The sequence below is a fragment of the Diceros bicornis genome, chromosome 19 (assembly GCF_020826845.1).
Source record: "Diceros bicornis minor isolate mBicDic1 chromosome 19, mDicBic1.mat.cur, whole genome shotgun sequence".
NCBI classification, from domain to species: Eukaryota; Metazoa; Chordata; class Mammalia; order Perissodactyla; family Rhinocerotidae; genus Diceros; species Diceros bicornis.
This window is the reverse complement of record NC_080758.1, coordinates 16894453-16916811: the sequence shown is the minus strand read 5'-3', so window position 1 is coordinate 16916811 and position 22359 is coordinate 16894453. Positions and strand designations below refer to the sequence as shown.

Here is a 22359-nt window from a genome sequence, read left to right as displayed (position 1 = left end):
CCCCTGGCACTGCTGGGGCGCAGCTCAGGTGCCAGGGATGGGGCCAAACATTGGCCTCACTTGATCAGACCTTTCACTGGGATGTGGGGAAACCCTTGCATTTGGGGAAAGGGGCATTTTTCTCTTGAAGGTGCAGGCTGTCAGCCTGTCTGTTCTCTGATTTTGCTATTTATGCTAAAAAAATCAAGAAGCTGGAAAGGTTCTGGAGCTGGATTGTAAGCACACTTTATGGGGCTGAGGGTGGGGGAGATAAAAATGTTCCTTTCCACCTCTCAGAGCCCTGTCCTCTGCCCAGTGGATTTATTAAATGTGACCCAGGAGCAAACCGAGGTTTCATGAGACCCTCCCCCACTCCACCCTCTGGCCACTCTCCTCTGTCTCCTCTGACCCTGAGTCGCTGTCCCTATCTGGGCCTCAGTTTCTCCATCTGTGAAACAAGCACAGTGGGCTGCGTCCTCTCCAAGGTGTCTTCCAGCTCTGATCAGCTTCTTCTGAGGACGGATGGGAGCACGCTGAGCCCTTGCTCTGCTTCTCTACTCTCCCAGCTTGGAAGGCCTGGCTCCCCCAAACTCATTGCCCCAGTATCTGAATGTCTTCCTGCTGCCAGGGACCCAGGCGAGCTCTTCTCTCTCTCCCCAGATCACTCAGCCCAGAGGCCGGCTGGAGTCACAGCTGCTTCGTGTATGTCACGAGAATCCAGCTCTGACAACTCAGGAAATTCCACTCACCCCAGTCTTCAGTCTCCGGGAGCAAAGGGATTTTGTTCATCTGGCAATTCTCCAAGGAGGGATGTGATGGAGGGCAGGAGTCGAGAGTCAAGGGTCTTTCCAACATTTCAAGGCCATCTCAGGGAGTTTAATCTCCGTCAATGGAACCCCACATCCAGGAGGAATCTCAGGAGGGGAGCCAGACACACAACAAGGGCAAACTTTTGCCCGTATGAGCATGGCAGTTGATAGTGGGTTCATAGAACACGTGACTGTCCCAAATAATTCGGCAAAGATGCAAAAGACTGATAGTATATGGTGTTGGCGAGGGTGTGTGGAAAACGGCCCTCTTGTACACTATTGGTGGGGAGAGGGGTATAAATTTGATGCAACCCTTTTGAAGATTAATTGGGGTTCTGATAATAATTCTTTTTATTCTTTTCGACTCAGCAATTTCACTTCTAGGAATTTAACCCATAAATGTAGATCTGTGCAAGCTAAGACAGGCAGAGACATGGGGGCACCCCAGCAAGCTAATAATTTGGTACCTCTTGCAACAATTATTCTTAAATATGTATTGAACATACGGGGGGGAGGCAGGACATTAGACAGGCGTGGTTTGGATTTTTGTTAGTTTGGGTTAATCCGCTCAAGGGTACTGTGGACCTTGTCAGGAGAGAGACCACCAGAACTACATTTTGACAGTGAATGTTAGGAGTCAGTCCCCTACAAAGACCTGGGGTAATTGGTATTGCATTTCTAATGCATACCAACGATGCTCAAATGTCCCCAACAGGATAAGGTGCCAGACTGGGCCATCCCTTTAACCAGCTCTGTGAGCAAGAATATGTGTCCAAGGATGTTCACTTCAGCCTCATTTGTAATCATGAAAACATGAAATGGTTTCAATCTCCATCAAGAGAAATTTGGTTAAATAAATCATGGTACATCCAACGGAGGTATGGAATATTACACAGCTGTTAAAAAAATAAGGCAGAGCGGGGCCAGCCCGGTGGCGTAGCGGTTAAGTGCGCACGCTCTGCTTCCGTGGTCCAGGGTTCACAGGATCGGATCCCGGGCGTGCACCGATGCATCGCTTGTCAAGCCATGCTGTGGCGGTCCCATATAAAATAGAGGAAGATGGGCATGGATGTTAGCCCAGGGTCAATCTTCCTCAGCAAAAAGAGGAGGATTGGCATCAGATGTTAACTCAGGGCTACTCTTCTCACAAAAAAAAAACCAAAAAAAAAAGAATAAGGCAGAGCTACGTACATAAGATGAAAAAAATCTCAAAACATATTAAGTCAAAAAAGCAAGGTGAAGAACGGTATATAGGTTCATTATATATGTTATCTAGGTGGTACCAGATGTGAAAAAAACAAAAACAAAACCAGAATAGGTAAATGGAAGAATGCTGTCAGTAAACTGTTAACAACGGCTATTTCAGAGGGGCAACTGAGATGGAAGCAGGAGAGGGGTTTTATTGCTTCTTACTTTTTATGATTCTTAATTTCCTTAAATTTTAAAAGTACGTTGTTCTGAACAACGTAAAAAAAGACGAGAAAGATAAAGGGAGAAGTGTGCTGTATCTGAAATGGCAGAATAATGTAGCGGCTAAGAACAGACACTGTGGGGCCAGAAACTCAGCTCCATCACTTCCAGCTGTGTGACCCGGGACATCTTAAAAAAATCTCTACGCGCCGCAGCTAGAATGAGACGAGTGAATTCCGCTAAGCACTTAGAATAGCGCCCGCCGCACAGTAAGTCTGAAACTCCTCAGCCTGGCATTCAAAGCCCGTCCTAAGCTGGCCCGAGGCTGCCTTCCCCGCCTCATCTCTAATCCCTTTCCCCATCCACTCCAGCATCCTGATGACTCATCACTCCCAAAATACAGCACACACGTTCCTACCTCCATGCCTCTACCTGGGACGACCTTTCGCTCCCTCTTCTCCAGCTGGCCAACTCCCAACCAGAGTCACCCACCCCCCGCTGGGAGCTTTCCCAGACCACCCCTGGGACAGTTAGCCACTCTTTGCTCATTGCTACCTCTAACCACCACTGATTGTGTCCAATCCCCGTCTGTCTTCGCCACTAAGCTGTGAGTCCCTGGAGGAGGCTGACCACGCTGATGCATCGGGTCCCCAGTGCCCCAGCAAGTGCTAATCAACATTTCTGGAAGAAAACTGGCCAAAGGTCAGATCACCCTTAAGAGCATCCTAGAACCAGGTCTCCCGGCTCCAACTCCCGGCTCTTCCATTCCTCAGCTGAATGACCAACCTTCTTTGAGATACTTAACCTGTCTGTGCCTCAGTTTCCTCATCTGTAAAATGGGAATAATAGTCCCTTCCTCATAGGATAGTTCTGAGGATTAACTAAGTTAATAGATGTAAGGTACTCAGAATCCTGCCTGGCTCCCAGAGATAGGGACTATCTAGATGTTTCTTAAATAAAAATTAAATAAACAAGCTCAAACATGGTCAATTACAGAGACCTTCCCTGAGACCTAGTCCAGGGCCAGGCCCTTTCCTCCTGGGTGGTCTGCATATTCTCGCGGCGCTGGAAATGAGTGTTGGCAGCACAAAGTCACAATCTGAAACAGCACCAGCTCCATCTTTCTTGTTCATTAAAGACAAACCGGTCAGGTGCCGACAGGTCTTTCACATCTGTCCGTCTCCTGCCAGTGTCTCTTTTATGCAAAAAGAGAGCAGACTTCAGGCTCAGCACCTCTGACATTAATAGTTTGACCCTCAGACTTGAATAATATCGTTCCGTGTTCAGAACTCCCCAAGATATTGGTCTCCCATTTTCAACAGTGACACAAAAGTCTTCCTTTGCAGCAATTGTACATAAGTATTTTTTTTGTGTGTGAGGAAGATCGGCCCTGAGCTAACATCTGCCAATCCTCCTCTTTTTGCTGAGGAAGACTGGCCCTGGGCTAACACCCATGCCCATCTTCCTCCACTTTGTACGGGACACCACCACAGTATGGCTTGCCAAGCGGTGCGTCGGTGCACGCCTGGGATCCGATCTGGCGAACTCCGGGCCGCCGCAGAGGAGCGCGCGCACTTAACCGCTTGCACAACCGGGCCGGCCCCTGTACTAAGAATTTTTAAGTAGGTTGATTTAAACATTAGGGAAATGCAAATCAAAACTACAATGAGATATCACCTTATACCTGTTAGAATGGCTATAATTACCAAGACAAAAAAATAATAAATGTTGGAGAGGATATGGAGAAAAGGGATCCCTCTTACACTGCTGGTGGCAATGCAAACTGGTGCAGCCACTACGGAAAACAGTATAGAGATTTCTCAAAAAATTAAAAATAGAAATACCATACAGTCCAGCTATCCCACCACTGGGTATTTATCCAGAGAACTTGAAATCAACAATTTAAAGAGACTTATGCACCCCTATGTTCACCGCAGCATTATTCACAATAGCCAAAATGTGGAAGCAACCCAAGTGCCCATCAACTGATGAATGGATAAAGAAGATGTGGTATATATACAATGGAATACTACTCAGCCTTAAAAAAGACAAAATCGTCCCATTTGCAACAACATGGATGGACCTTGAGGGTATTATGTTTAGCGAAATAAGCCAGACAGAGAAAGACAAACACTGCATGATTTCACTCATATGGGGAAGATAAACAAACACATAGACAAGGAGAACAGATTAGTGGTTACTAGAGGGGAAGAGGCTTGGGGGGTGGGTGAAAAGGGTAAAGGGGCACATATGTATGGTGATGAATAAAAATTAGACTATTGGTGGTAAACACGATGCAGTCTATACAGAAACTGACAAATAATAATGTACACCTGAAATTTCACAATGTTATAAACCATTATGATAAAATAACTTTAAAAAAAGATAGAGATTAAAAAGGTAAGTAGAAGTGGTTCACGGATGTAGCAAAAATTGGGATTGTGGCACGCAGAAGACGCAAGGGTGGGAAACACAGTTGTAGGGACTGTGAGAGGACAGGGCCTTCCCTCAGGGCCATTTCACTCACAGGGAGGACTCTCAGATCAGCACAGAATGACATAGGATTCATAACAACAGCTTCTGCCTCCTTGCACACCTTCAAAGCACAGGCCCCTTCCATGGGCTATTTCTTTTACTCTCTGCAACAATACTTTGAAGGAGGATTTAATACAATCCCATTTGACTAAAGAAGAAAGTGAGGCCAGAGAGGTGAGGTAATTTGCCTAAAGTCACACAGCTTATATGAAGCTGAACCCAGATTCAAACCTGGGTCTATCCAACATCACAGCCCAAGCCCTTAGCTACTGTACCACACGGGCTCCTGCTCACCTGAGAAATTCACCTCCCAGAAACTCATAAAGCTAACTCTAGCCCTGCACTCAACATGGGAGCTTCCAGGGCCAGTCTGGGGAGGAGGTGGGGGCAGGCAGGTGGGGGAACAGGAGACAGACCAGTTCAGGGGCCCTGTCTTCAGGGCCACACTGATGCCACCCTGGTACAAAACCTGAGATGTTCTGAACCTCATGCCCCGGGCTAGCTGAGAACTCCTGCAGGCCAGCCCCTGCCCCGCTGCGGGGGCACAACAACAAAAACAAGAAGAATGTGTGACAGTGACAATAGCAGCTAACATTGAGTGCTCCCTGCTTCCAGCCCTGGGCGAGTACTTCACGTACAGTCTCTGATTCAACCCTTATGAAAACATTTTGAGGTAGAAATCATTATCCTCCTTTTAGAGATGAAAGAATAGAAGTCTGGAGAAAAGACAAGACATGGCAAGCAGGAGGAGGAGCCAAGGCCCCACTCTTCACCACTCACTATGCTCCTTCCAGAAAGGAGCCATTTATCAGGGTGTTGGCATGGCAACCAGAGAAGTTTAGACACCTCCCCAAACATCCCAGCTTCCCTCCACGGCTCAGTATCCATGACCTTAAAAGGCGTTACAGAAAGAGCTCTTAGCCACAAAATCGGAAGACATGAGGCTAGTTCCCCCTCAAACACTTACTGGCTATGGGTATCTCTTTGTCCCTTTCTGTGCCTCGGTTTCCCCATCTGGTCAGTGAAGGATTAGGACTATCTCCTAGGGCCCCGAATGGGTCTAGGGCAACACTGCCCACTAAAAATATAACGTGAGTCACATATGTAATTTTTAAATTTTCTAGTAGCCCTAGTCAAAAAGTAAAAAGAAACAGGTGAAATTAATTACAATGATACATTTTATCTATCCCGATATATCTAAAATATAATCATTTCAACATATAATCAATATAAAAAATACTAAGAGGTTACTTTACGTTCTTTTCTTACTAAGTCTCTGAAATCCAGTGTGTGTTTCATATTTATAGCACATCTCAGTTCAGACCAGCCACATTTCAAGAGCTCGATAGCCACATATGGCTAGTGGCTACCATATTGGACAGCACAGGTCTAGAATCTTTTTCAATCCATAGCTCATTTTAGGAGGATAAGACGTCTCAGATTTCTCCCTTCTTCCTGGGAAAGCTGTCCTGATCCTAGACTCTGAGCTGACAGGTTCCACGTAAGCCTGGGGCAAGGAGCCCGTGGCCACAATGGAGAGAGACCCAAGCCTCCTGGGCCGAGGAGGCTGGTGGTTGCTGGGGATGCTTCCTGTTCCTCTGCAGCCCGATTACTCACCAAAGCCCTTGGGAGGGAGACAACCCTGCTTTTCCTCCTAACCCAAAGTTTCCCTTAATTGGAAATTCAGTCTGAGCTTAAAACCGAGCCAGGGAGCTGCTCCCCGCCCCCCATGGCAGGCACCAGCCCTGCAGGCCTGCAGAACACGTTCCTCAGACACCCGGGGAATCTAGATCCCCCTGCTCTCCCCTGGAGTAGCACCACGTGGAGTAAGCTGGACACCACCTTCTTGCTCCAGAGACTCAGTTCCTGGCTTGGGCCTGGCAGCCTCCTGGAGGGAGCGCAACACCTTCACAGTCAAGGGCACAGGTGCTGTAGGAAGGACAAGGAGGGAAGGGAAAGCAAGGAGTAGAGAGGGGCAAGATTTTGTCCCCTACAGGCAAGAGCTTGGGGAAATCCCTCCTTCTCCCCAAGCTTGCATTGTCTCACCTTTAAAATCGAACACATTAGATGATGACAATGACTGCTGTCACTGCTGGCTGCTCTGTGCCAGGCATTGTACAAGCATTAGCTCACCTACTCCTCAAAACAACCCTAGGAAGAAAGAGGATCCAGGGTTCAGAGTGGTGAAGCAACTTGGGCCAGGTCATACGGCTCTTCAGTAGAAGAGCCAGAATTCCAGCTCATGGTCTTCCAAATCAAGAGTCTAAGCTCTTACCTACTGTAAGCTGTGCCACGTCCCGGGGGGGGGGGGAGCCCAGGACAGTCCTGATTTATGCCCGTCATAACTATATACACTTGGCATAATAATTTAAAATGTTCCCTTTAGAAGGGATAAATCTTCCTTACAGAAGAATTCCAAATGATATATGTTGATACTACTCCCTCTGGAGCTCAATTCCAGACCCTTCTACCTCTCAAGTATGGGCTGAACTTAATGTCTGGATTCTAAAGAATATAGTATGGAAAGGGGAAAATGGTAGCTTTGCAGCAGAGAAACCTGGCAGACACCACCTTAACCAAATGATCAAGGTCCACACCATCTGTGATAAGTCATGTCAAGGTCATGGCCGCTGATATGATGTGAAGGGAGGGGCATTTTACCTCTGTGGTCCTCTTCCCCAAAACCTATAATCTCAACCTAATTATGAGATAAACATCAGATTAACCCAAACTGAGGGACTTTCTACAAACTTCCTGACCAGTACTGCTCAAAACTGTCAAGGGCATGAAAAACAAGGAAAGACTGAGAAACTGTCACAGACCAGAGGAGACTAAAGAGACTACACAACCAAATGCAATATGGGATCCTGGAACAGAAAAAGGACTAACTAGTAAAATTTTGGAAAAATTAGTAAAATTCAAATAAAGTCTGGAGTTTAGTTAATAGTAACGTACGAATGTCGGCTTTGGTGAATGTGTTTGGTAATGTAAGAAGTTCACGGTGGTCTAGCAGTCAAGAAGTGGTGCCCACACCAATGCAGCCCAGGTTCATTTCCCGGTCACGGAACCAACGCCACCCGTCTGTTGGTTGTCGTGCTGTGGGGGCTGCGTGTTGCTGTGACACTGAAAGCTATGCCCCCAGGGCTTCAAATACCAGCAGGGTCACCCATGGTGGACAGGCTTCAGCGGAGCTTCCAGACTAAGACAGACTAGGAAGAAGGACCTGGCCACTCACTTCTGAAAAAATTGGCATGAAAACCCTGTGAATAGCAGCGGAGCATTGTCTGATACAGCGCCAGAAGGGGAGAGAATGGTGCAAAAAGACCAGACAGGGTTCCGCTCTGCTGTCCACAGGGTCGCTAGGAGTCGGAATTGACTCAACGGCACTAACAACAGCAAAAGAAGTTTAATGTGGGGGAAACTGGGAGGAGAGTATATGGGAACTCTATACTATCTTTGCAACTTTTCTGTAAATCTAAAATTATTCCAACATAAAAATTTTATCTTTAAAAAGTGCCCCCTTTTACTCCCAAAAGTATCCAGGTTTGAACAGTCAGTTATACGGTCACCTGTTTGTAAGCCTGGCTCTGCCCGTAACCAAGAAATCTTAAGAAAATCACCCATACCTTCTTTCCACCTTAATGATACTAACTGCTCACACATCCGTGGCAATTTATAGTTTACCGAGTTAGAGACAGCAAGATGTGCTGGTTAAAGCTTTGGGACCAGAGAGCTGGCAGCTGCAGCCTGCTTCACCCATGTGCTTGCCAGGTGACCTCGGGCATATTACATTCCTTTTCTGGGCCTCAGTTTCCACATCCGTAAAACGAACTCATTGAATGACGACAATGACTAGTGATAGTCATTGAGCACTTGCTAGGTGTCCAGCACTGGAGTGGACACTGTGACATGCCACCCAGTTTCAGGACTGAGGACTTATTTCTCCCCCGGCCCCCAGCTGCTCAGAGTGCTGCCGCCGTCAGCCCTGTCCACGGATTGCCCCTGGCTGAGGAGAGCTGTCCAGCCCCAGGCCATGCCCCCTTCTGGAGGGTAGCCTGCACCAATGCAGAGGGTGGAAAGGTCCAGCTCCCTCTCCTCAACGTGGGACAATTTTGAAGGTCATCTCCACCGCAGCGCCCCCTGTGGCCGGCTGAGGCCTTTGCAGAGATTGCACTGCAGCCCAGAGTCTCCCTCTGCCCAGTCCTGCTCACTTCCCTTCCCCACAAGCCATGACCCTGAGGGCGCCCCCATAAACTCCCTGCACACTGATCTCCATCTCAGAGGTGGATGCCCAGGAAATTGCCCCAAGACTGGTCTGTGAACCACTGGACCTGCCCTATCTTTCTTAACTGTCAGGCCAACCCCATTTTCATAGATGAGACTATCGAGGATGCTTTAGCCAAGAACATACAACTAAGAAGTGGTGGTGCCACAGATGGGGAAACCAAAGCTCAGACAGGCAAACGGATCTGCCCACGTCTCTGAGCTCAAAGACGGTAGAGCCAAGATTTGGCCCCGGGTCTGCTTAACTCTGAAGACCACATGCCACAGCCTCCAGCCCAGGCTGTCAGAGCCACCAGCAGGGTTGCTGTAGGCACCGGACAGGCGCATGCCTTTCACCGCTGTCCTGCCACACCCGCTGCTGTCCCTGGAGCTCACTCTGCATTTGCAAAAAGGAGACAATAACAGGACCTACTTCGTCAAGATCTTGTGAGGAGTAAATGAGTTAATATATGTAAAGACCTCAAAACAGCGACTGGCACATAGGGAACCCTTTATAAGTAGGTTAAAAACAGGTCACATAAGCAACATAAAGTTGCAGCTGTGAGACATTCCAAGGAAACGTCCATGCTGCTGAGTGAGAGTCGGCCTGTGACGGCGCCTGGGCCTCGTCAGCTCTCCAAGGGAGTCAGGTTTGATCTGAGTCCAAAGGAGGAGTAGGAATTAAGTGGGCAGTAAGAATAAGGAAGAGCAGTCCAGGCAGAGGAACCAGCAGGAACAAAAGCCCTCTGCCAGGAGTAAACAAAGAAGGATGATAAAAGGTCAGTGTGACTAGTACAGAGAAAAAAATCCAAGCCCAGGGCAAGAGGGGTAGAAAATGGAGCCGGATAGGAGGATAGGAATGAGATTAGGAAGGGTCACTCACTACCTGGGTGATTTGGGACAAGTCACTTTATCTCTCTGAGCCTCATTTAGCCCATCTGTAAAATGGAAATAAACATAATACTGATCTTAGACGGTCGTAAAGGAGATTGAATGAGTCAATATTTGTAAACCACTTAAAATAGTACCATGCACACAGTAGGTGCTATAAATGTTTGAAGACAACATTAGAACTTCTGAAGTACAATGAGAAGACATAGAACGGTTTGAATATGAATGAAAGGGTGGGTGCTGAATGGACGCAGGGCTGGCGGGTGGGTGGGTAGGAGGGGTTGAGTGAATGGGAAGTGTGGGTGGATTGTTGGATGGAAGTATGGTTGGGTGATGGAGGTGGTTGGGTGGGTGGGTGGGTGGATGATTGGGTAGGTGGGTGGGAGTGGATGTTGTTTCAGTGGATGGAAGCATGGTTGGGTGATGGGGTGGTTGGATAAACGGAGGTAATTGGATGAATGGAGGTGGCTGCGTGAATGGATGCATGGCTGGATGTTAGGATGGGTAGCTTGAAGGATGGTAGCAATTGAGTGAACGGAGGTGGTTGGTGGATGAGGGCATGGATGGGTGGATGGGTGGTTGTTCAGGTGGATGTTAGAGAGGTTGAGTGACTGGAGATTGTTGGATAGATAGAGGGATTGGGTGAATGGAGGGGTTGTGCAGGTGGGTAGTAGACAAGTTAAGTGAATGAAAGGGTTGGGTGGATGGATGGGTGACTGGATGGTTGAATGGGTAAACAGAAAGTGGAGTGGGTAGAGGTGGGTGGGGTGAAAAGTTGGGTGGAGAGATGGTTGTTCAGGTGGATATTAGAAAGGTTGGGTAAATGGAATGGTTAAGTGAATGGAGGGGTTGGGTGAATGGGTGGACTGGAGTAGTTGAGCGGATAGACGGGTGAACAGGTGACACCATATGCTGAAGTGCCTCCAATTAACCCTCTGAAGATCATGAGGGGGAACCCCTGACGTTGAAGGCAGCACAAACAGGCTTGGAGACACGGCCTCCTAGGTTGCCCTGCCCCAGGACCCCTCCCCCAGTGGGGCCCATGCCCTCTGCCCCCACCCGGGGGTCCTACCTGGAGAGGGCGATCTCGGCCTTCTGGCGCGCTATGGCGGCGGCGCGCTGGGCGCCCTCCACGCTGTGCTCCGCCTTCTGGCGGACCTTGCTGCTCTTGAGCGGCAGCACGCGGCGCTTGGTGCCCTTGACCAGCACGTTGTGGCGGTACTTGCCCTCCTCGCGGCGGCCGTCGGGCAGCGTGGTGCAGCCGTAGCCGTGGCGCAGGTTGTCCAGCCACTCGCCCTCGTAGCGGAGGCCGCTGGAGCGCTCGCTCACGCCGAAGCCCGAGCGCTTGTCGTTCTTCCACTCGCCCATGTAGGTTTCGGTGGTGGTGGCGTCGATGTCGGCCTCGAAGGGCGCGGCCTCGTCGGCGCCCTCGCCCAGGCTGGCGGTGGAGGCGGCGTCGCTGGCGCCCGAGCTGAGGTCGCTCTTGAGGAAGCTGACGCGGCTGCGCTGGCTGCCCAGGGACGTGCGCGACTCTGCGCGCCGCAGCTTGCCCAGCAGCGCGCCCCGCTGGAACAGGCCGCCGCCCTTGGGCGCCCGCGTGGCCGCGTCGGCGTTGGCCAGCAGGCTGAGCGCGAAGCCGCCGCGCGGGATGGCCGGCGAGGGCAGCGTCGGGCCGTCCGAGGCCGGCGAGGCGGGCGAGTCCGGGGCCACTGTGCCGTTGCTGTGCTCGCTCCGCAGGGACGAGAGCGACGTGCGCAGCGGCGAGCGCACCACCACGGCCATCCCGTAGGGCACACTCTGGCGCACGCCGTAGCCGTGGCGCATGCCATTGGTGAACTGGCCTTGGTAAGTCCCTGCGGGCGAGGAGAGGGCGCGTCAGTGGGGCGGCACGACGGGGCCTGGGTGCACGGTGACCTGGGCGTGCCAGGGCAGGAGTGGGCCAGGCCATCCGAGGGGCAAGGAATTTGAAGTTATGAAAGTTGGGTGAGGCTCGGATTGGGTGAGGTTACCCAAGTGTGCAAGACAGAAGGGGTTTGAGCAATGATGTGAATATTTCTGTTGGTGGGGACATGACAAGGTCACAAGTGTGCAAAATAGAGTAAGGTTGTGTGAGGCAGAGCATCAATGTGTGAAGTTGTGTGAGCAGGTGAGGCCCTGGGAGTGCATGAGGTTACACGACTGTGCAAGGACACAAGTGGACAAGCCAGAAGGAGTTTGCGTGATGGTGTATTTCTGTTGGTGGGAACACACCAAGGTCTTTAGTGTGCAAAATAGGGTGAGGCTGAGTGAGTCAGTTTTAAAGTGTGAAGTTGTATGAGCAGGTGAGGCTCCATGACCGTGAACTTAAATGAATGTGCACAGATTTTGAACCACACAAGAGAGAACGAATGTGCAAGAGCATGAGTGGGTAAGACAGTGAGTTTGTACAGTAACGTGAATATTTGCATTTGTGGGAGTGTGCAAGGTAGTGGGAACATGTAAAATCATGAGTGTGCAAGGCAGTGTGTGCACAGAGGGTGACTGAGATCACACGGGTGTGACAATGGGATGTAACATAAGGTTATGAGAGCATTTGAGGTCTTCAGTGTGCAAGGAAAGGCAAAACTGAGTGAGGATACAAGACCTTGAGGGTCAAAGAGTGCCAAGTTATGTGAGCAGGCAAGGTGCTATAAGGTTAAATCCTAGTGTACAACATGATGTGAATGTTCAAGCTTATGAACAGATCAGTGAGTTTTCACAGTAGTGTGAATATTGGAGAGCATGGACTGTGTTGGAAAGCATGGGAGAGTGTGTATTTGTGCAAGGCCATGTGTATAGAGGACTTTTATGAGCATGCATGTCAGTGTCTTTGGACTATATGAGATCATGAGTGTGCAATGCAGTGTGAACACAGTGGGGAGAGTGCCCAAGGTCCCGTGGAGGCGACATTATGGATGTGTGAGAGGTTCTGAGTGTGCAAGGCCATCTGAGTGTTCAAGCACAAAGTAACATGAGGCACTCGAGGCTATATGAGTGTGTGAGGTTGAGGGCATTAGTGAAACAGAGCGTGTAAGACCATGTGCATGCAGGATAGTGATGTGTACAAGGAGATGTCAACAATGAAGACCTCGCGTGTCCATGAGCGTGAACGCGTGAGCTCCTGGGAACAAGATTCTATCTGATAGGAGGCAGCACAGAGTAGTGGTTGGGAGCATAGACTCCAGAGCCAGGCTGCTGGGTCCGAATCTTCCCTCTGCCCTCACTGACTGTGTGACCTTGGGCAAGTGACTGAACCTCTCTGTGCTTCAGCTTCCTCATCTGGCAAACAGAGATAATCATTGCCTCTTACCTCATAGAGTTGTTGGAGGTTTACATGAGTTAATATCTCTGAAAAACTCTGGAAGAAAAGATATGTGTGTGATACTGGGATTCTACAAAGTTGTGCTAGTGCGTGAGGGCACCTGAGTTGTACGAACAAGCTGATACGAAGCTGAAGTGTCTTCCTGCTCCCACCCCCCATCCGACCCTGTTGTGCTCCCCAGGGCTCCACCCTAAACCTGCTCCCCATCCTCCTGGGTGATTACGTCATCTGGTGTTCTTACAACTGCCATCTATGTCCCACTGACTCCCCAAAATAGATCCCTCCCCCTCCCCTCTGCAGCCCCACATGTCAGCCTGGAGATGGAAGCCCCCCTTGAAGTTGCACAGGCACCTCCAGCTCATCATCCGCCCCCCACCCCCACACACACACTTGTTGCCCCTTCTTGGTCTTTCTTTCCTGCTGTAGCTCCACGGAAAGCCAGGCCCTGCCTTCATCTTTGAACCTCCCGGATAGAGAACAGGGCCTGACACGTAATGTTCACTGAATGGAGGGGGAAAATTCAGAGCCTTTGTTTTAAACACAAGCTGAGGGCTGGCCTGGTGGCTAGTGGTTAAGTTCACACGCTCTGCTTCGGCGGCCCAGGGTTCACGGGTTTGGATCCTGAGCATGGACCTATACACTACTCATCAAGCTATGCTGGGCCAGCGTCCCACATACAAAATAGAGGAGGATGGGCACAGATGTTAAATGAGGGACCGTCTTCCTCAGCAAAAAAGATGAAGATTGGCAACAGATGTTAGCTTAGGGCCAATCTTCCTCACCAAAAAATAAAAATAAAAAATAAATAAACACAAGCTGATACTTTCCCCTGATTAACCAAAAAAACCAAATGGCTGTCTTCTCAACAAATCCTTCTACCCAGGATGGCTGGGTACCTGCACAGTCAGCCAGGTAAGGGACACCTAAGCTCAGCCCGACAGACACACTGCCCCTCGGGCCTTCACCTCGGCTGGTCCCTCTGCCTGGAACTCTTGTCCTCCAGATCTCCTTCAAGTCTTTGCTCAGTGAGGCCTACCCTGACTGCCTTATTTAAAATTGCAATCCGCCCGCACCCCCACCAGCACCCAGATATCCCTGATCTACTTTTCCTTTTTCTTCTATAGCATTTATCACCTGCTAACATATCATATGACTTATTTATTATGTTTATTGCTTTTCTCCCCCTGCTAGAATGGAAGCCCCACGAGGGCAGGGATGTTTCCTGTTTTGTTCTCTGACGTATCCCCATCACTTGGAACGGTGCCTAGCACATACAGGTGCTTCATAAGTATTTGCTGATTGATTGGCTGACCCTGTCCAGAAACTCCATCTCGTGTGTGACCTTGGGCAACTCTCTTCTCTTCTCACAGCCTCGATTGCCGTCGGTTGGTGATGTGTTGGATATGAAGCTCTCTAAGGTTTGGCCTAACTTTGGGACACTGAGCTTCTAGGAATCGGGGCACTGTGACTCTGGAGGCGAAGGATGGCACATCCACACTGCCTGGCTTCCCCCAGCACAGGCTGCTCCAGCTCAGGCTCCCGCCCCTACCCCACCCAGCCCTTTCTGCATGAAGAGCCCCCGTGAGGCTCATGTACAGTGCAGAGGGCTCACTGAAACCTCTCCACAGTCCTGTGCGGCAGGTGCCATGATGATGCTCATTTACAGGAGGGGAAGTTGGTGGTCTGAGAGGTTAAATGACTTGACCAGGGAAGCAGGATCCAAACCCAGGTCTCTCTGAGCCCATGGTTCCCAATCCTGGCTGCACATTAGAAGCACCAGGGAAGCTTTAAAAAAATATGGATCCCTGAGCCTCACCACTAGAAATTCTGGTTTAATTTGTTTGGGAGGGCCCTTCCAGCCCCTCTGTACAGCAGGCAGGAGCCTCTGGTAGTAAGAGGGCCGTCAGGGGTCTCCTCCTGTCAATGACCAGCCAATGATCATGGAATATCAGCTATATAAGGGCCAAAGAGAAATGGAGAGAGACAGAGAGAGCAGAGATCACTGGGAATGATCTCATAGAGGAAGATGCAAGATGATCTCCATTTCACAGGTGGGGTGACGCTCAGAGAGGTTATACGACTTGCCCCAAGTCACACGTTGAGGAAGGAGCAGAACTGAGATTTGCACTGAGGTCTGACTCAAGCTGAGAGAGTGGGAAAAGGGGATTGTGTGGTGGGTGCAGAAAACAGGGAAATGAGAGTCTGGTACAAAGGATGAAAAAAAATAGGGAGATAGATGGAAAACTAGTATGTTCCAATTTCCCAGCTCATGCACACGTGGTCACATTGCATGGGAGGCAGGGGGACAGAAAGACACGTGGAGTCAGAGACAAACTGGCTTCAAATATCATCTAAGCTGGGGAACCTTGGACAAGCTACTTCTTCTGATTCTCAATTTCCTTGTCTGGAAAATAGAAAAATAATACCCACTTTCTGGGGTTTTGGAGAAGATTAAAAAGGAGACAACAAAAAATGGAAACAATCCAAATGTCCATCAACTGGTAAATGGATAAACTGCGGTCAGCCACACAAAGGAATATGAGTCAGCAATAAAAAGTAGCAGACTACTGACCCATACAACATGGATGGATCCACTACTCATACATACAACATGGATGGATGGACTACTGACACATACAACATGAGTGGACCTCAAAAACATGCTAAGTGAATGATCCAGAGACAAAAGAGTACGAACTGGATGATTCCAATCACATGAAAATCTAGAAAAAACTAAGCTATAGTGAGAGAAAGCAGCTCTGGGGTCATCAGGGCTGGGGGTGGAGGATCACTGTGAAGGGGCACAAGGGAGCCTTCTGAGTTGATGGAAATGTTCTGTATCTTGATTGTGCTGGTGGTTACACAGCTGTACATTTGTCAAGACTGTACCACTTAAAATGCAATGTATTGTATGCCTCAATAAAGTTTATTTGATAAATAAATAATTTGTAAATAAACTTTTAAGAAAAAAAACCACCCAGCACAGTGTCCTGCAAATATCCATCAGGAGATCCTGTCAGCTCTACTTTCCAAGTGAATCTAGAAGCTGGCCAATTCTCGCCACCCCCAGTGCTACTAGATGGTAGTCTGAGTCCCCATTATCTCTCACCTGGGTTTTCATAACGGCTGCTGCACTGGTCTCCTGCTTCCTCCTTGCCCTCTTCCATCCATTCCTAACACACCCATCAAGGATTCTATTCAAATGTAATAAGTCAGATCACGACCTGCTCTGCCTCTTCTCAGTCAGAGGAAAATCTGAAGTCCTTAGTGATCCACAAGGCCCTTCCTGATCTCATCCCCATCACTCCTCTGTCCTCACCTCCTTCCATTCTCCCCTTTCCCTCACTGCACTCTAGCCACAAAGGCCTCCTTGCTGTTCCTCCTGCACACTAGCCGTGGTCTTGCCTCAGAGCCTTTGCATTTGCTGTTCCCTCTGCCTGGAATGCACTTCCTCCAGTTATCTGCATGGCTCACTCCCTTACCATCTTCAAGCCTTTACTCAAATGTCATGTCAGTGAAGCCTCCCCAACCACCCTCTTTAAAATCATAAACTCCACCCAAGGTTTTATATTTCCCTTCTTTGCTTTATTTTTCCATAGCATATCTAATAGAACATATTTTGCGTTTTTCTTGTTTATTGACCATCTCCTCACTGGAATATAAGTTCCATAAAGACAGGGATCCCATTCCTTTTTGTTCGCTGCTGTGTCCTCGGTGCCTAGGACAGGACCAAAGAGGTCTTCAATACATGTTTGTTGAACGAATGCATAAATGAATGAATGAACAGCGTGCTTTCCGTAACTGTTTATTCTCTTCTTTCGGCTCTATCCATCTGAAAATAGCTCTGTGAACGTGACTGCAGAGGTATTTAACGGTTCTTAAAAGACTCACGCAAGATGACACAGCTAATTATGCCAGAGCCAAAACTCACATCCATATCTGGCTGTGCTCTTTCCACTTGTCTCGGAAAAAAGAAGAAAACGTGAAAGGGGACAGTGACCAAGAATAGGGCAGAGAAGATGGTAAAGTGGGGCAAAGAGAGAAGACATCTGCTGCCTGGGGTGGGCAGGTCTGTGAAATTCAATCAGCCAGTCTCCTTTCAGCTTAAATTTGGCGTGAGGGGGGCTGACAGGGCCCCTTTAAGCTCAGGAAAAACTGAGATTGCGACAGGAGAGCGGCTCTTGGCCACCAGTTGGGAGGAAGCGGCCAGGCCATATTAGGAGACTTGCAAGCAAGTGGCAAGAGGCGCAGACACCCAGGGGAGGCTGGGAGTGACGGGGCCCTGGGAAGGGGGAAAAGCCAAGTGCTGGGGCCATCTCCAGCCTGACTCTCTCTAAGACAGACAGCTCTCCCTGGGGACAGGAAGAACGTATCCAAAGAGGGACAGAAGGAGGACCCTGCCAGCAGCTGTCTGGCGGCGAGGGGCCCTCTGTGGAAGGACGTGCCTCCTGCTGCCCCTTGGGCTGGCCCCCTCACTTGGCCTTGTAAACTCTGCAGGCCTTCCCACTGCCCTCAGGGTGAGGAGCAAGACCCTCAGCAGCCTACTAGGCCTGGCGTGGGCTGCCCCTGCCCACCTCTCCTGAGCTTGCACGGCTCTCCAGTCACACACACCTTCGCACCTCAGGGCCTTTGCACCTGCTTCCCCTCCTCTTCTTGGCATGCTCTTTTTCTCCCTCTTCCCTGGCCAACTTCTACTGATGTTTTGAGCTTCGGCTTAAATGGGACTTCATCCAGGAAGACTTCCTGACCCCTACCCCCTGAGTTCTGCCACAGGATGTCATGTCACCCTGTACTTCTTGGCACTTTTTCCAATTGCGGTTAAATAATTATTAAGATATTTGTATACTGTAAGCCTTTCCTACCAGGCTTTGGCTTCTAAGAGGGCGGGAGTCATGTCTAGCTTATTCCTGCTATGATCCCAGCAATTAGCACAGTTTCCAGGCCCAAGGAAGCAGCTGCTGACTCTGTGAGTGTCTTCTCCTGGGTGACGTCCTTCTGTGCTTCCAGGCGACCCGGGGCAGGACTCAGCCCGCGGTAAGTGTGCCATGGTGACTGGCAGTGGCTGCCAGTGTGTTCAAGTCTAGATTCAGGAGCCAGCTTAAACCCAGGGAATGACTGAGGACATGCAAAAGGCCGGTGAGGGTTGTAATCCTGGTAAATACAGTTCTGTCCCTCAGAGCAGGCTCCTGAATTTAACAAAACCTGAATATCACCTTCTCCCTGCGGTTGCCCTTCTGCTGTAACATAGAATAACTTGGGTTCTAACCTTAACTCCGAGACGGAATAGTTCTAACACGTGCATGAATTATTTAAGCCTGCTGAGCCTCAGTTTGTCTTTCTGTGAGATGGAGGCAATGATACCTACTTTATATAATTGTTCATTCATTCCTCTGACTTCGACAAGTATTTGCTATGGACCCTGCATTCTTAGTGCTAGTGCTGGAGATGCAGCGGTGAATAAGTAGATATGACGCCTGCCCTCAAGGGGCTTGGATTCTAGTGGCGGGGACAGTCTAGATTTAATCAACCATCACAAAAATCAACGTTAGGCAGCCCCAGCCGTGGTGCAGAATGATGAAGGCCCAGGTCCTGGGTGGCGGTGGTATGGGGAGGGGTGGTTGCCCGAAGATTAGGTGAACTATCTGTGAGGCAACCAGCACACAGCAAGTGCTCAATAAAGGCTGGCTTTTGGGCAGGTCAGAGTCTTTGCTCAGAAAAGCTGGCCCAGAAAGGATTAACTGGGAAGATGGAAAGGAGCCAGGGAGGACAGAGAGAACTCAGAAGGAGAGGATGAGACTAGCTCCGACTTTCTGCCCAGGTCTGGTTGCTGTGAGACAGCAGGCTTGTGCCTGGAATGCCTGGGTTTGGGCACATCCCTGACTCAGGAGGCCTTAGGGCTTCCATCCTTGGGAGGACGAAAGTTTCCAGGTCTGTTCATCAGTGAGACCTGCCTCCACACCCCTAAATATGCAAGACAGAGTAGTTTCTGGAAGCCACATCTACAGTACAAGATCCACCCTCCGGGCCAGAGATGGTGACTTAATTGATATGGATACTGGAGTGTTTAAAGCACCTCAGAGGGTTCTAAGATGACAGCCGGGGTGCGAGCTGTAAAACCTCTCCACCGACCTCCAATCAACCACGTGCTCCGCTTCTTCTGTCAACCTGCTAGCTGATGCCCTCAGCACCTGATGTGCCCACAGGTATTGTGCAGACACTGCTGGTTACCCAACGGCAATTCGCCCTTCTTTGCTGATAGAACCTCAGTTCTGTTCCAGGGTCCAGTCCTCCTCCATGGGCCTCAGAGAAAGGTCCTCAATCCAGGGGTAAATCCTAATTGCTCTAAGCCAGACTTTCAGGTCCCTTCACCTTGCCAGTGATTGGATTAGACATGAGCATTTGGTGAAATTTGCCATTGAGACATAAGGGAAAGTCGGCTGAGGGGGTTGGGGATTGAGGGAAGCAAGAAAGAGTTCTTAGTTCTTATAAAGAGAAACATGCAGAGAAACATACCCTCTTTGGCTGCTGGAGGTTGTTGCATGTAGAGATGACCCATGGAGCTGTGGCAGCCATCTTGGGACCATGAGGGGAGCTAGCTGAGAACAAAGCTGACACTCTGTGGATGGCAGAGCAAAAAGGTGGCAAGAACCTGGGTCTTTGTTGATGCTATGAGCCTTCAAATTAACCAATCCTGAGACGGCCCTACCTCTGGATTCTTCATTACGTGAAATCATAAATATCCTTAATGTTTAAGTCTGTGCTGTCCAATATGGTAGCCACCAGACACGTGTGGTTATAAAGCACCAAATTTCAAAGAATTCTTGCAAAGAGAATGTAAAATATCTCACTAATAATTATATATCGATTACAGGTAGAAATGATAGTATTTTGGATAATGGGTTAAACAAACTATATTATTAAAATTAATTTCACCTTTTTTTGTGTGTCTGTGAGGAAGATCAGCCCTGAGCTAACATCCATGCCAATCCTCCTCTTTTTGCTGAGGAAGACTGGCCCTGGGCTAACATCCCTGCCCATCTTCCTCTACTTTATATGGGACGCCGCCACAGCATGGCCTGACAAGCGGTGCGTCAGTGCGCACCCGGGATCCAAACCCGGGCCGCCAGCAGTGGAGCGCGCGCACTTAACCACTACGCCACGGGGCCGGCCCCATTTCACCTTTTTTAATGGGGCTGCTAGAAAATTTTAAATTACATACGTAGCCCACCTTATATTTTTGTTGGAAAGTGCTTGGAATTAGGGCTTTCTGTTACTTGCAGACAGAAAAAAAAATCCTAACAGACACAGGTATCATCATTCTGATTTTATAGTTGGAAAAATTGAAACTAAGAATTTAAACAACTTTCTCATGATCGTACAAGTGTGGCAGTTCGTGGTGGTCACAGCCAAGGGTCCTGAGCAGTGCTTTCTCCTCTGCAGCTCTGAGAATCTGAGAACATCCCTTACGAGAAGTCCTCACCAAAACCTCAGCTCTGAAGAAAGCGAGACCATTTCAGAATCCCAAGGGGAGTCTAGGAAATCCAGAGTCCTCTTTGAAGCAGAGAAGAGACATGTGGACCAGATCAGGGATCCTGCCTCCAAGTACAGAATGGACACTGACCACACCGTCCCCTCTGGCCAGTGACACCTGCCTATTTCTAGGAAACTGTCTGAGGTCCAGATGTCAGTGTTCCTGGAGGACTGAACAGAGATGGAGACGAAGGAATCAGGCCTAGCTCCTCCCCAGGGGTCCCCACTGCCTGTGGTAGTCCTTGCCTGACAGCCTGGTGTCTTCATGACCTGGTCCCAACTTACCTTCCCAGCCTTGTCTGCCCAAATCCTCCAAAGCCCAGTTTTGAAGCCACCTCCTTCAGGAACCCTCCCCAGGTCACCTTCCTGCCTCCAAACTCAAATTGCTGGAGACATTTGTCACTTCTTCCCTCCTATGGCAGCTATCTTGTCTAGATCTTGTCTATTTTGTCTCACGGCCTGAGATTCCCTGATCCTTCTCCAAGTCCTCTCACATACTCTCAGATGTCAGCACAAGATCTTTGGGCAGGACCATGGAAGTGTCATCAACAAATTTCAGACAGGGTTTAAGATGGAGCCTGGCAGGTAGGGCAGTGAGCACCAGAGAGTCCAGGGGTCAGTGGCTCTTGTCCAGGCACACCAAAATTGGACCAGGTAAACCAGGAATGCACGTGGTGGTGAACAGGCATGCCCAGGCCACAGACAACCATATAGATGGCCCTGCGTATAGGGGACCATCCTATAGAGCTCAGCTCTAACCCACCTTGATAAAGACCATGGACCCAGTGTCCCAGAGAAAGCAAGTCAAGACATCTTTGGGGACAGCAAAGAATAATGGAAATTACTTGGGCTTTGGAAACAGATAGACCTGATTCTGAATATCTCTTTAATCACTCCATTTCTCTTTATCTGCACCCATCCATCTAGTTCAGGCCACACCAGTTCTCCTGGGTTGACTACAAAGCATCTTCCCTGGTCTCCACCTCCCCTGATGCCTGCTTCAATCCACCCTTCGCTGCTGCCTGAGTCATCTCCTTTATAAGATGCAGATGTGATCAGGGTACCTCACTTAAAACCCTGCGATGGCTTCCCAGTGCCTGGAGGGAGGATTGTCTCGGGTCCCTAGGAAACGGATTCTGAGACTGAGATTACACGTGGGTGATTTTGCGGGAACTGCTCTCGGGATGAACACCTGTAAGGAAGGAAGAAGGATTCGACAGTGGAAGAAGTTGAACAGTTGCAGCTGAGCCTCAGCTGATCCCGTGGGGATCTCTGGAGCTGGTTTGGCCCTTCAGAGTTGTCCAAAATGGAAGCAAGGAGGCCAGGTCTCTGTGCTCCTGTATCAACCAGTCATTAGCTATGGGTTGCCCCTGGAGTGAGGCACCTCCCTTTGACAGAGAGCAATGCCTAGCTAGGAGCCATCAGCAGCCAACACTCCCGGCAGCTGGAGGGATGAGGACCCTGGTCCTGAGGGGTGTCTGAGGGTGTCCTGCAGCATCTACCATAAGGACAAAGTCCCAAACTCCTCACTGTGACCCACAAAGCCCTCATGACCTGGGCCCTGCCAACCCTCCATTCTCATCTACCCCACTCTCTCAGTTT

At 49.5% G+C, this 22359-nt stretch overlaps 1 protein-coding gene across 1 annotated transcript in view; it reads right to left on the bottom strand.

Moving 5' to 3' along the window:
- JPH2 (junctophilin 2) overlaps positions 1-22359 on the bottom strand; it is a 63514-nt gene that overhangs the window by 28953 nt on the left and 12202 nt on the right. Inside the window, exon 2 of the mRNA XM_058562663.1 lies at positions 10960-11740. Coding sequence (XP_058418646.1) covers positions 10960-11740 — 781 coding nt within the window. The remainder of the gene's footprint in view (positions 1-10959; positions 11741-22359) is intronic.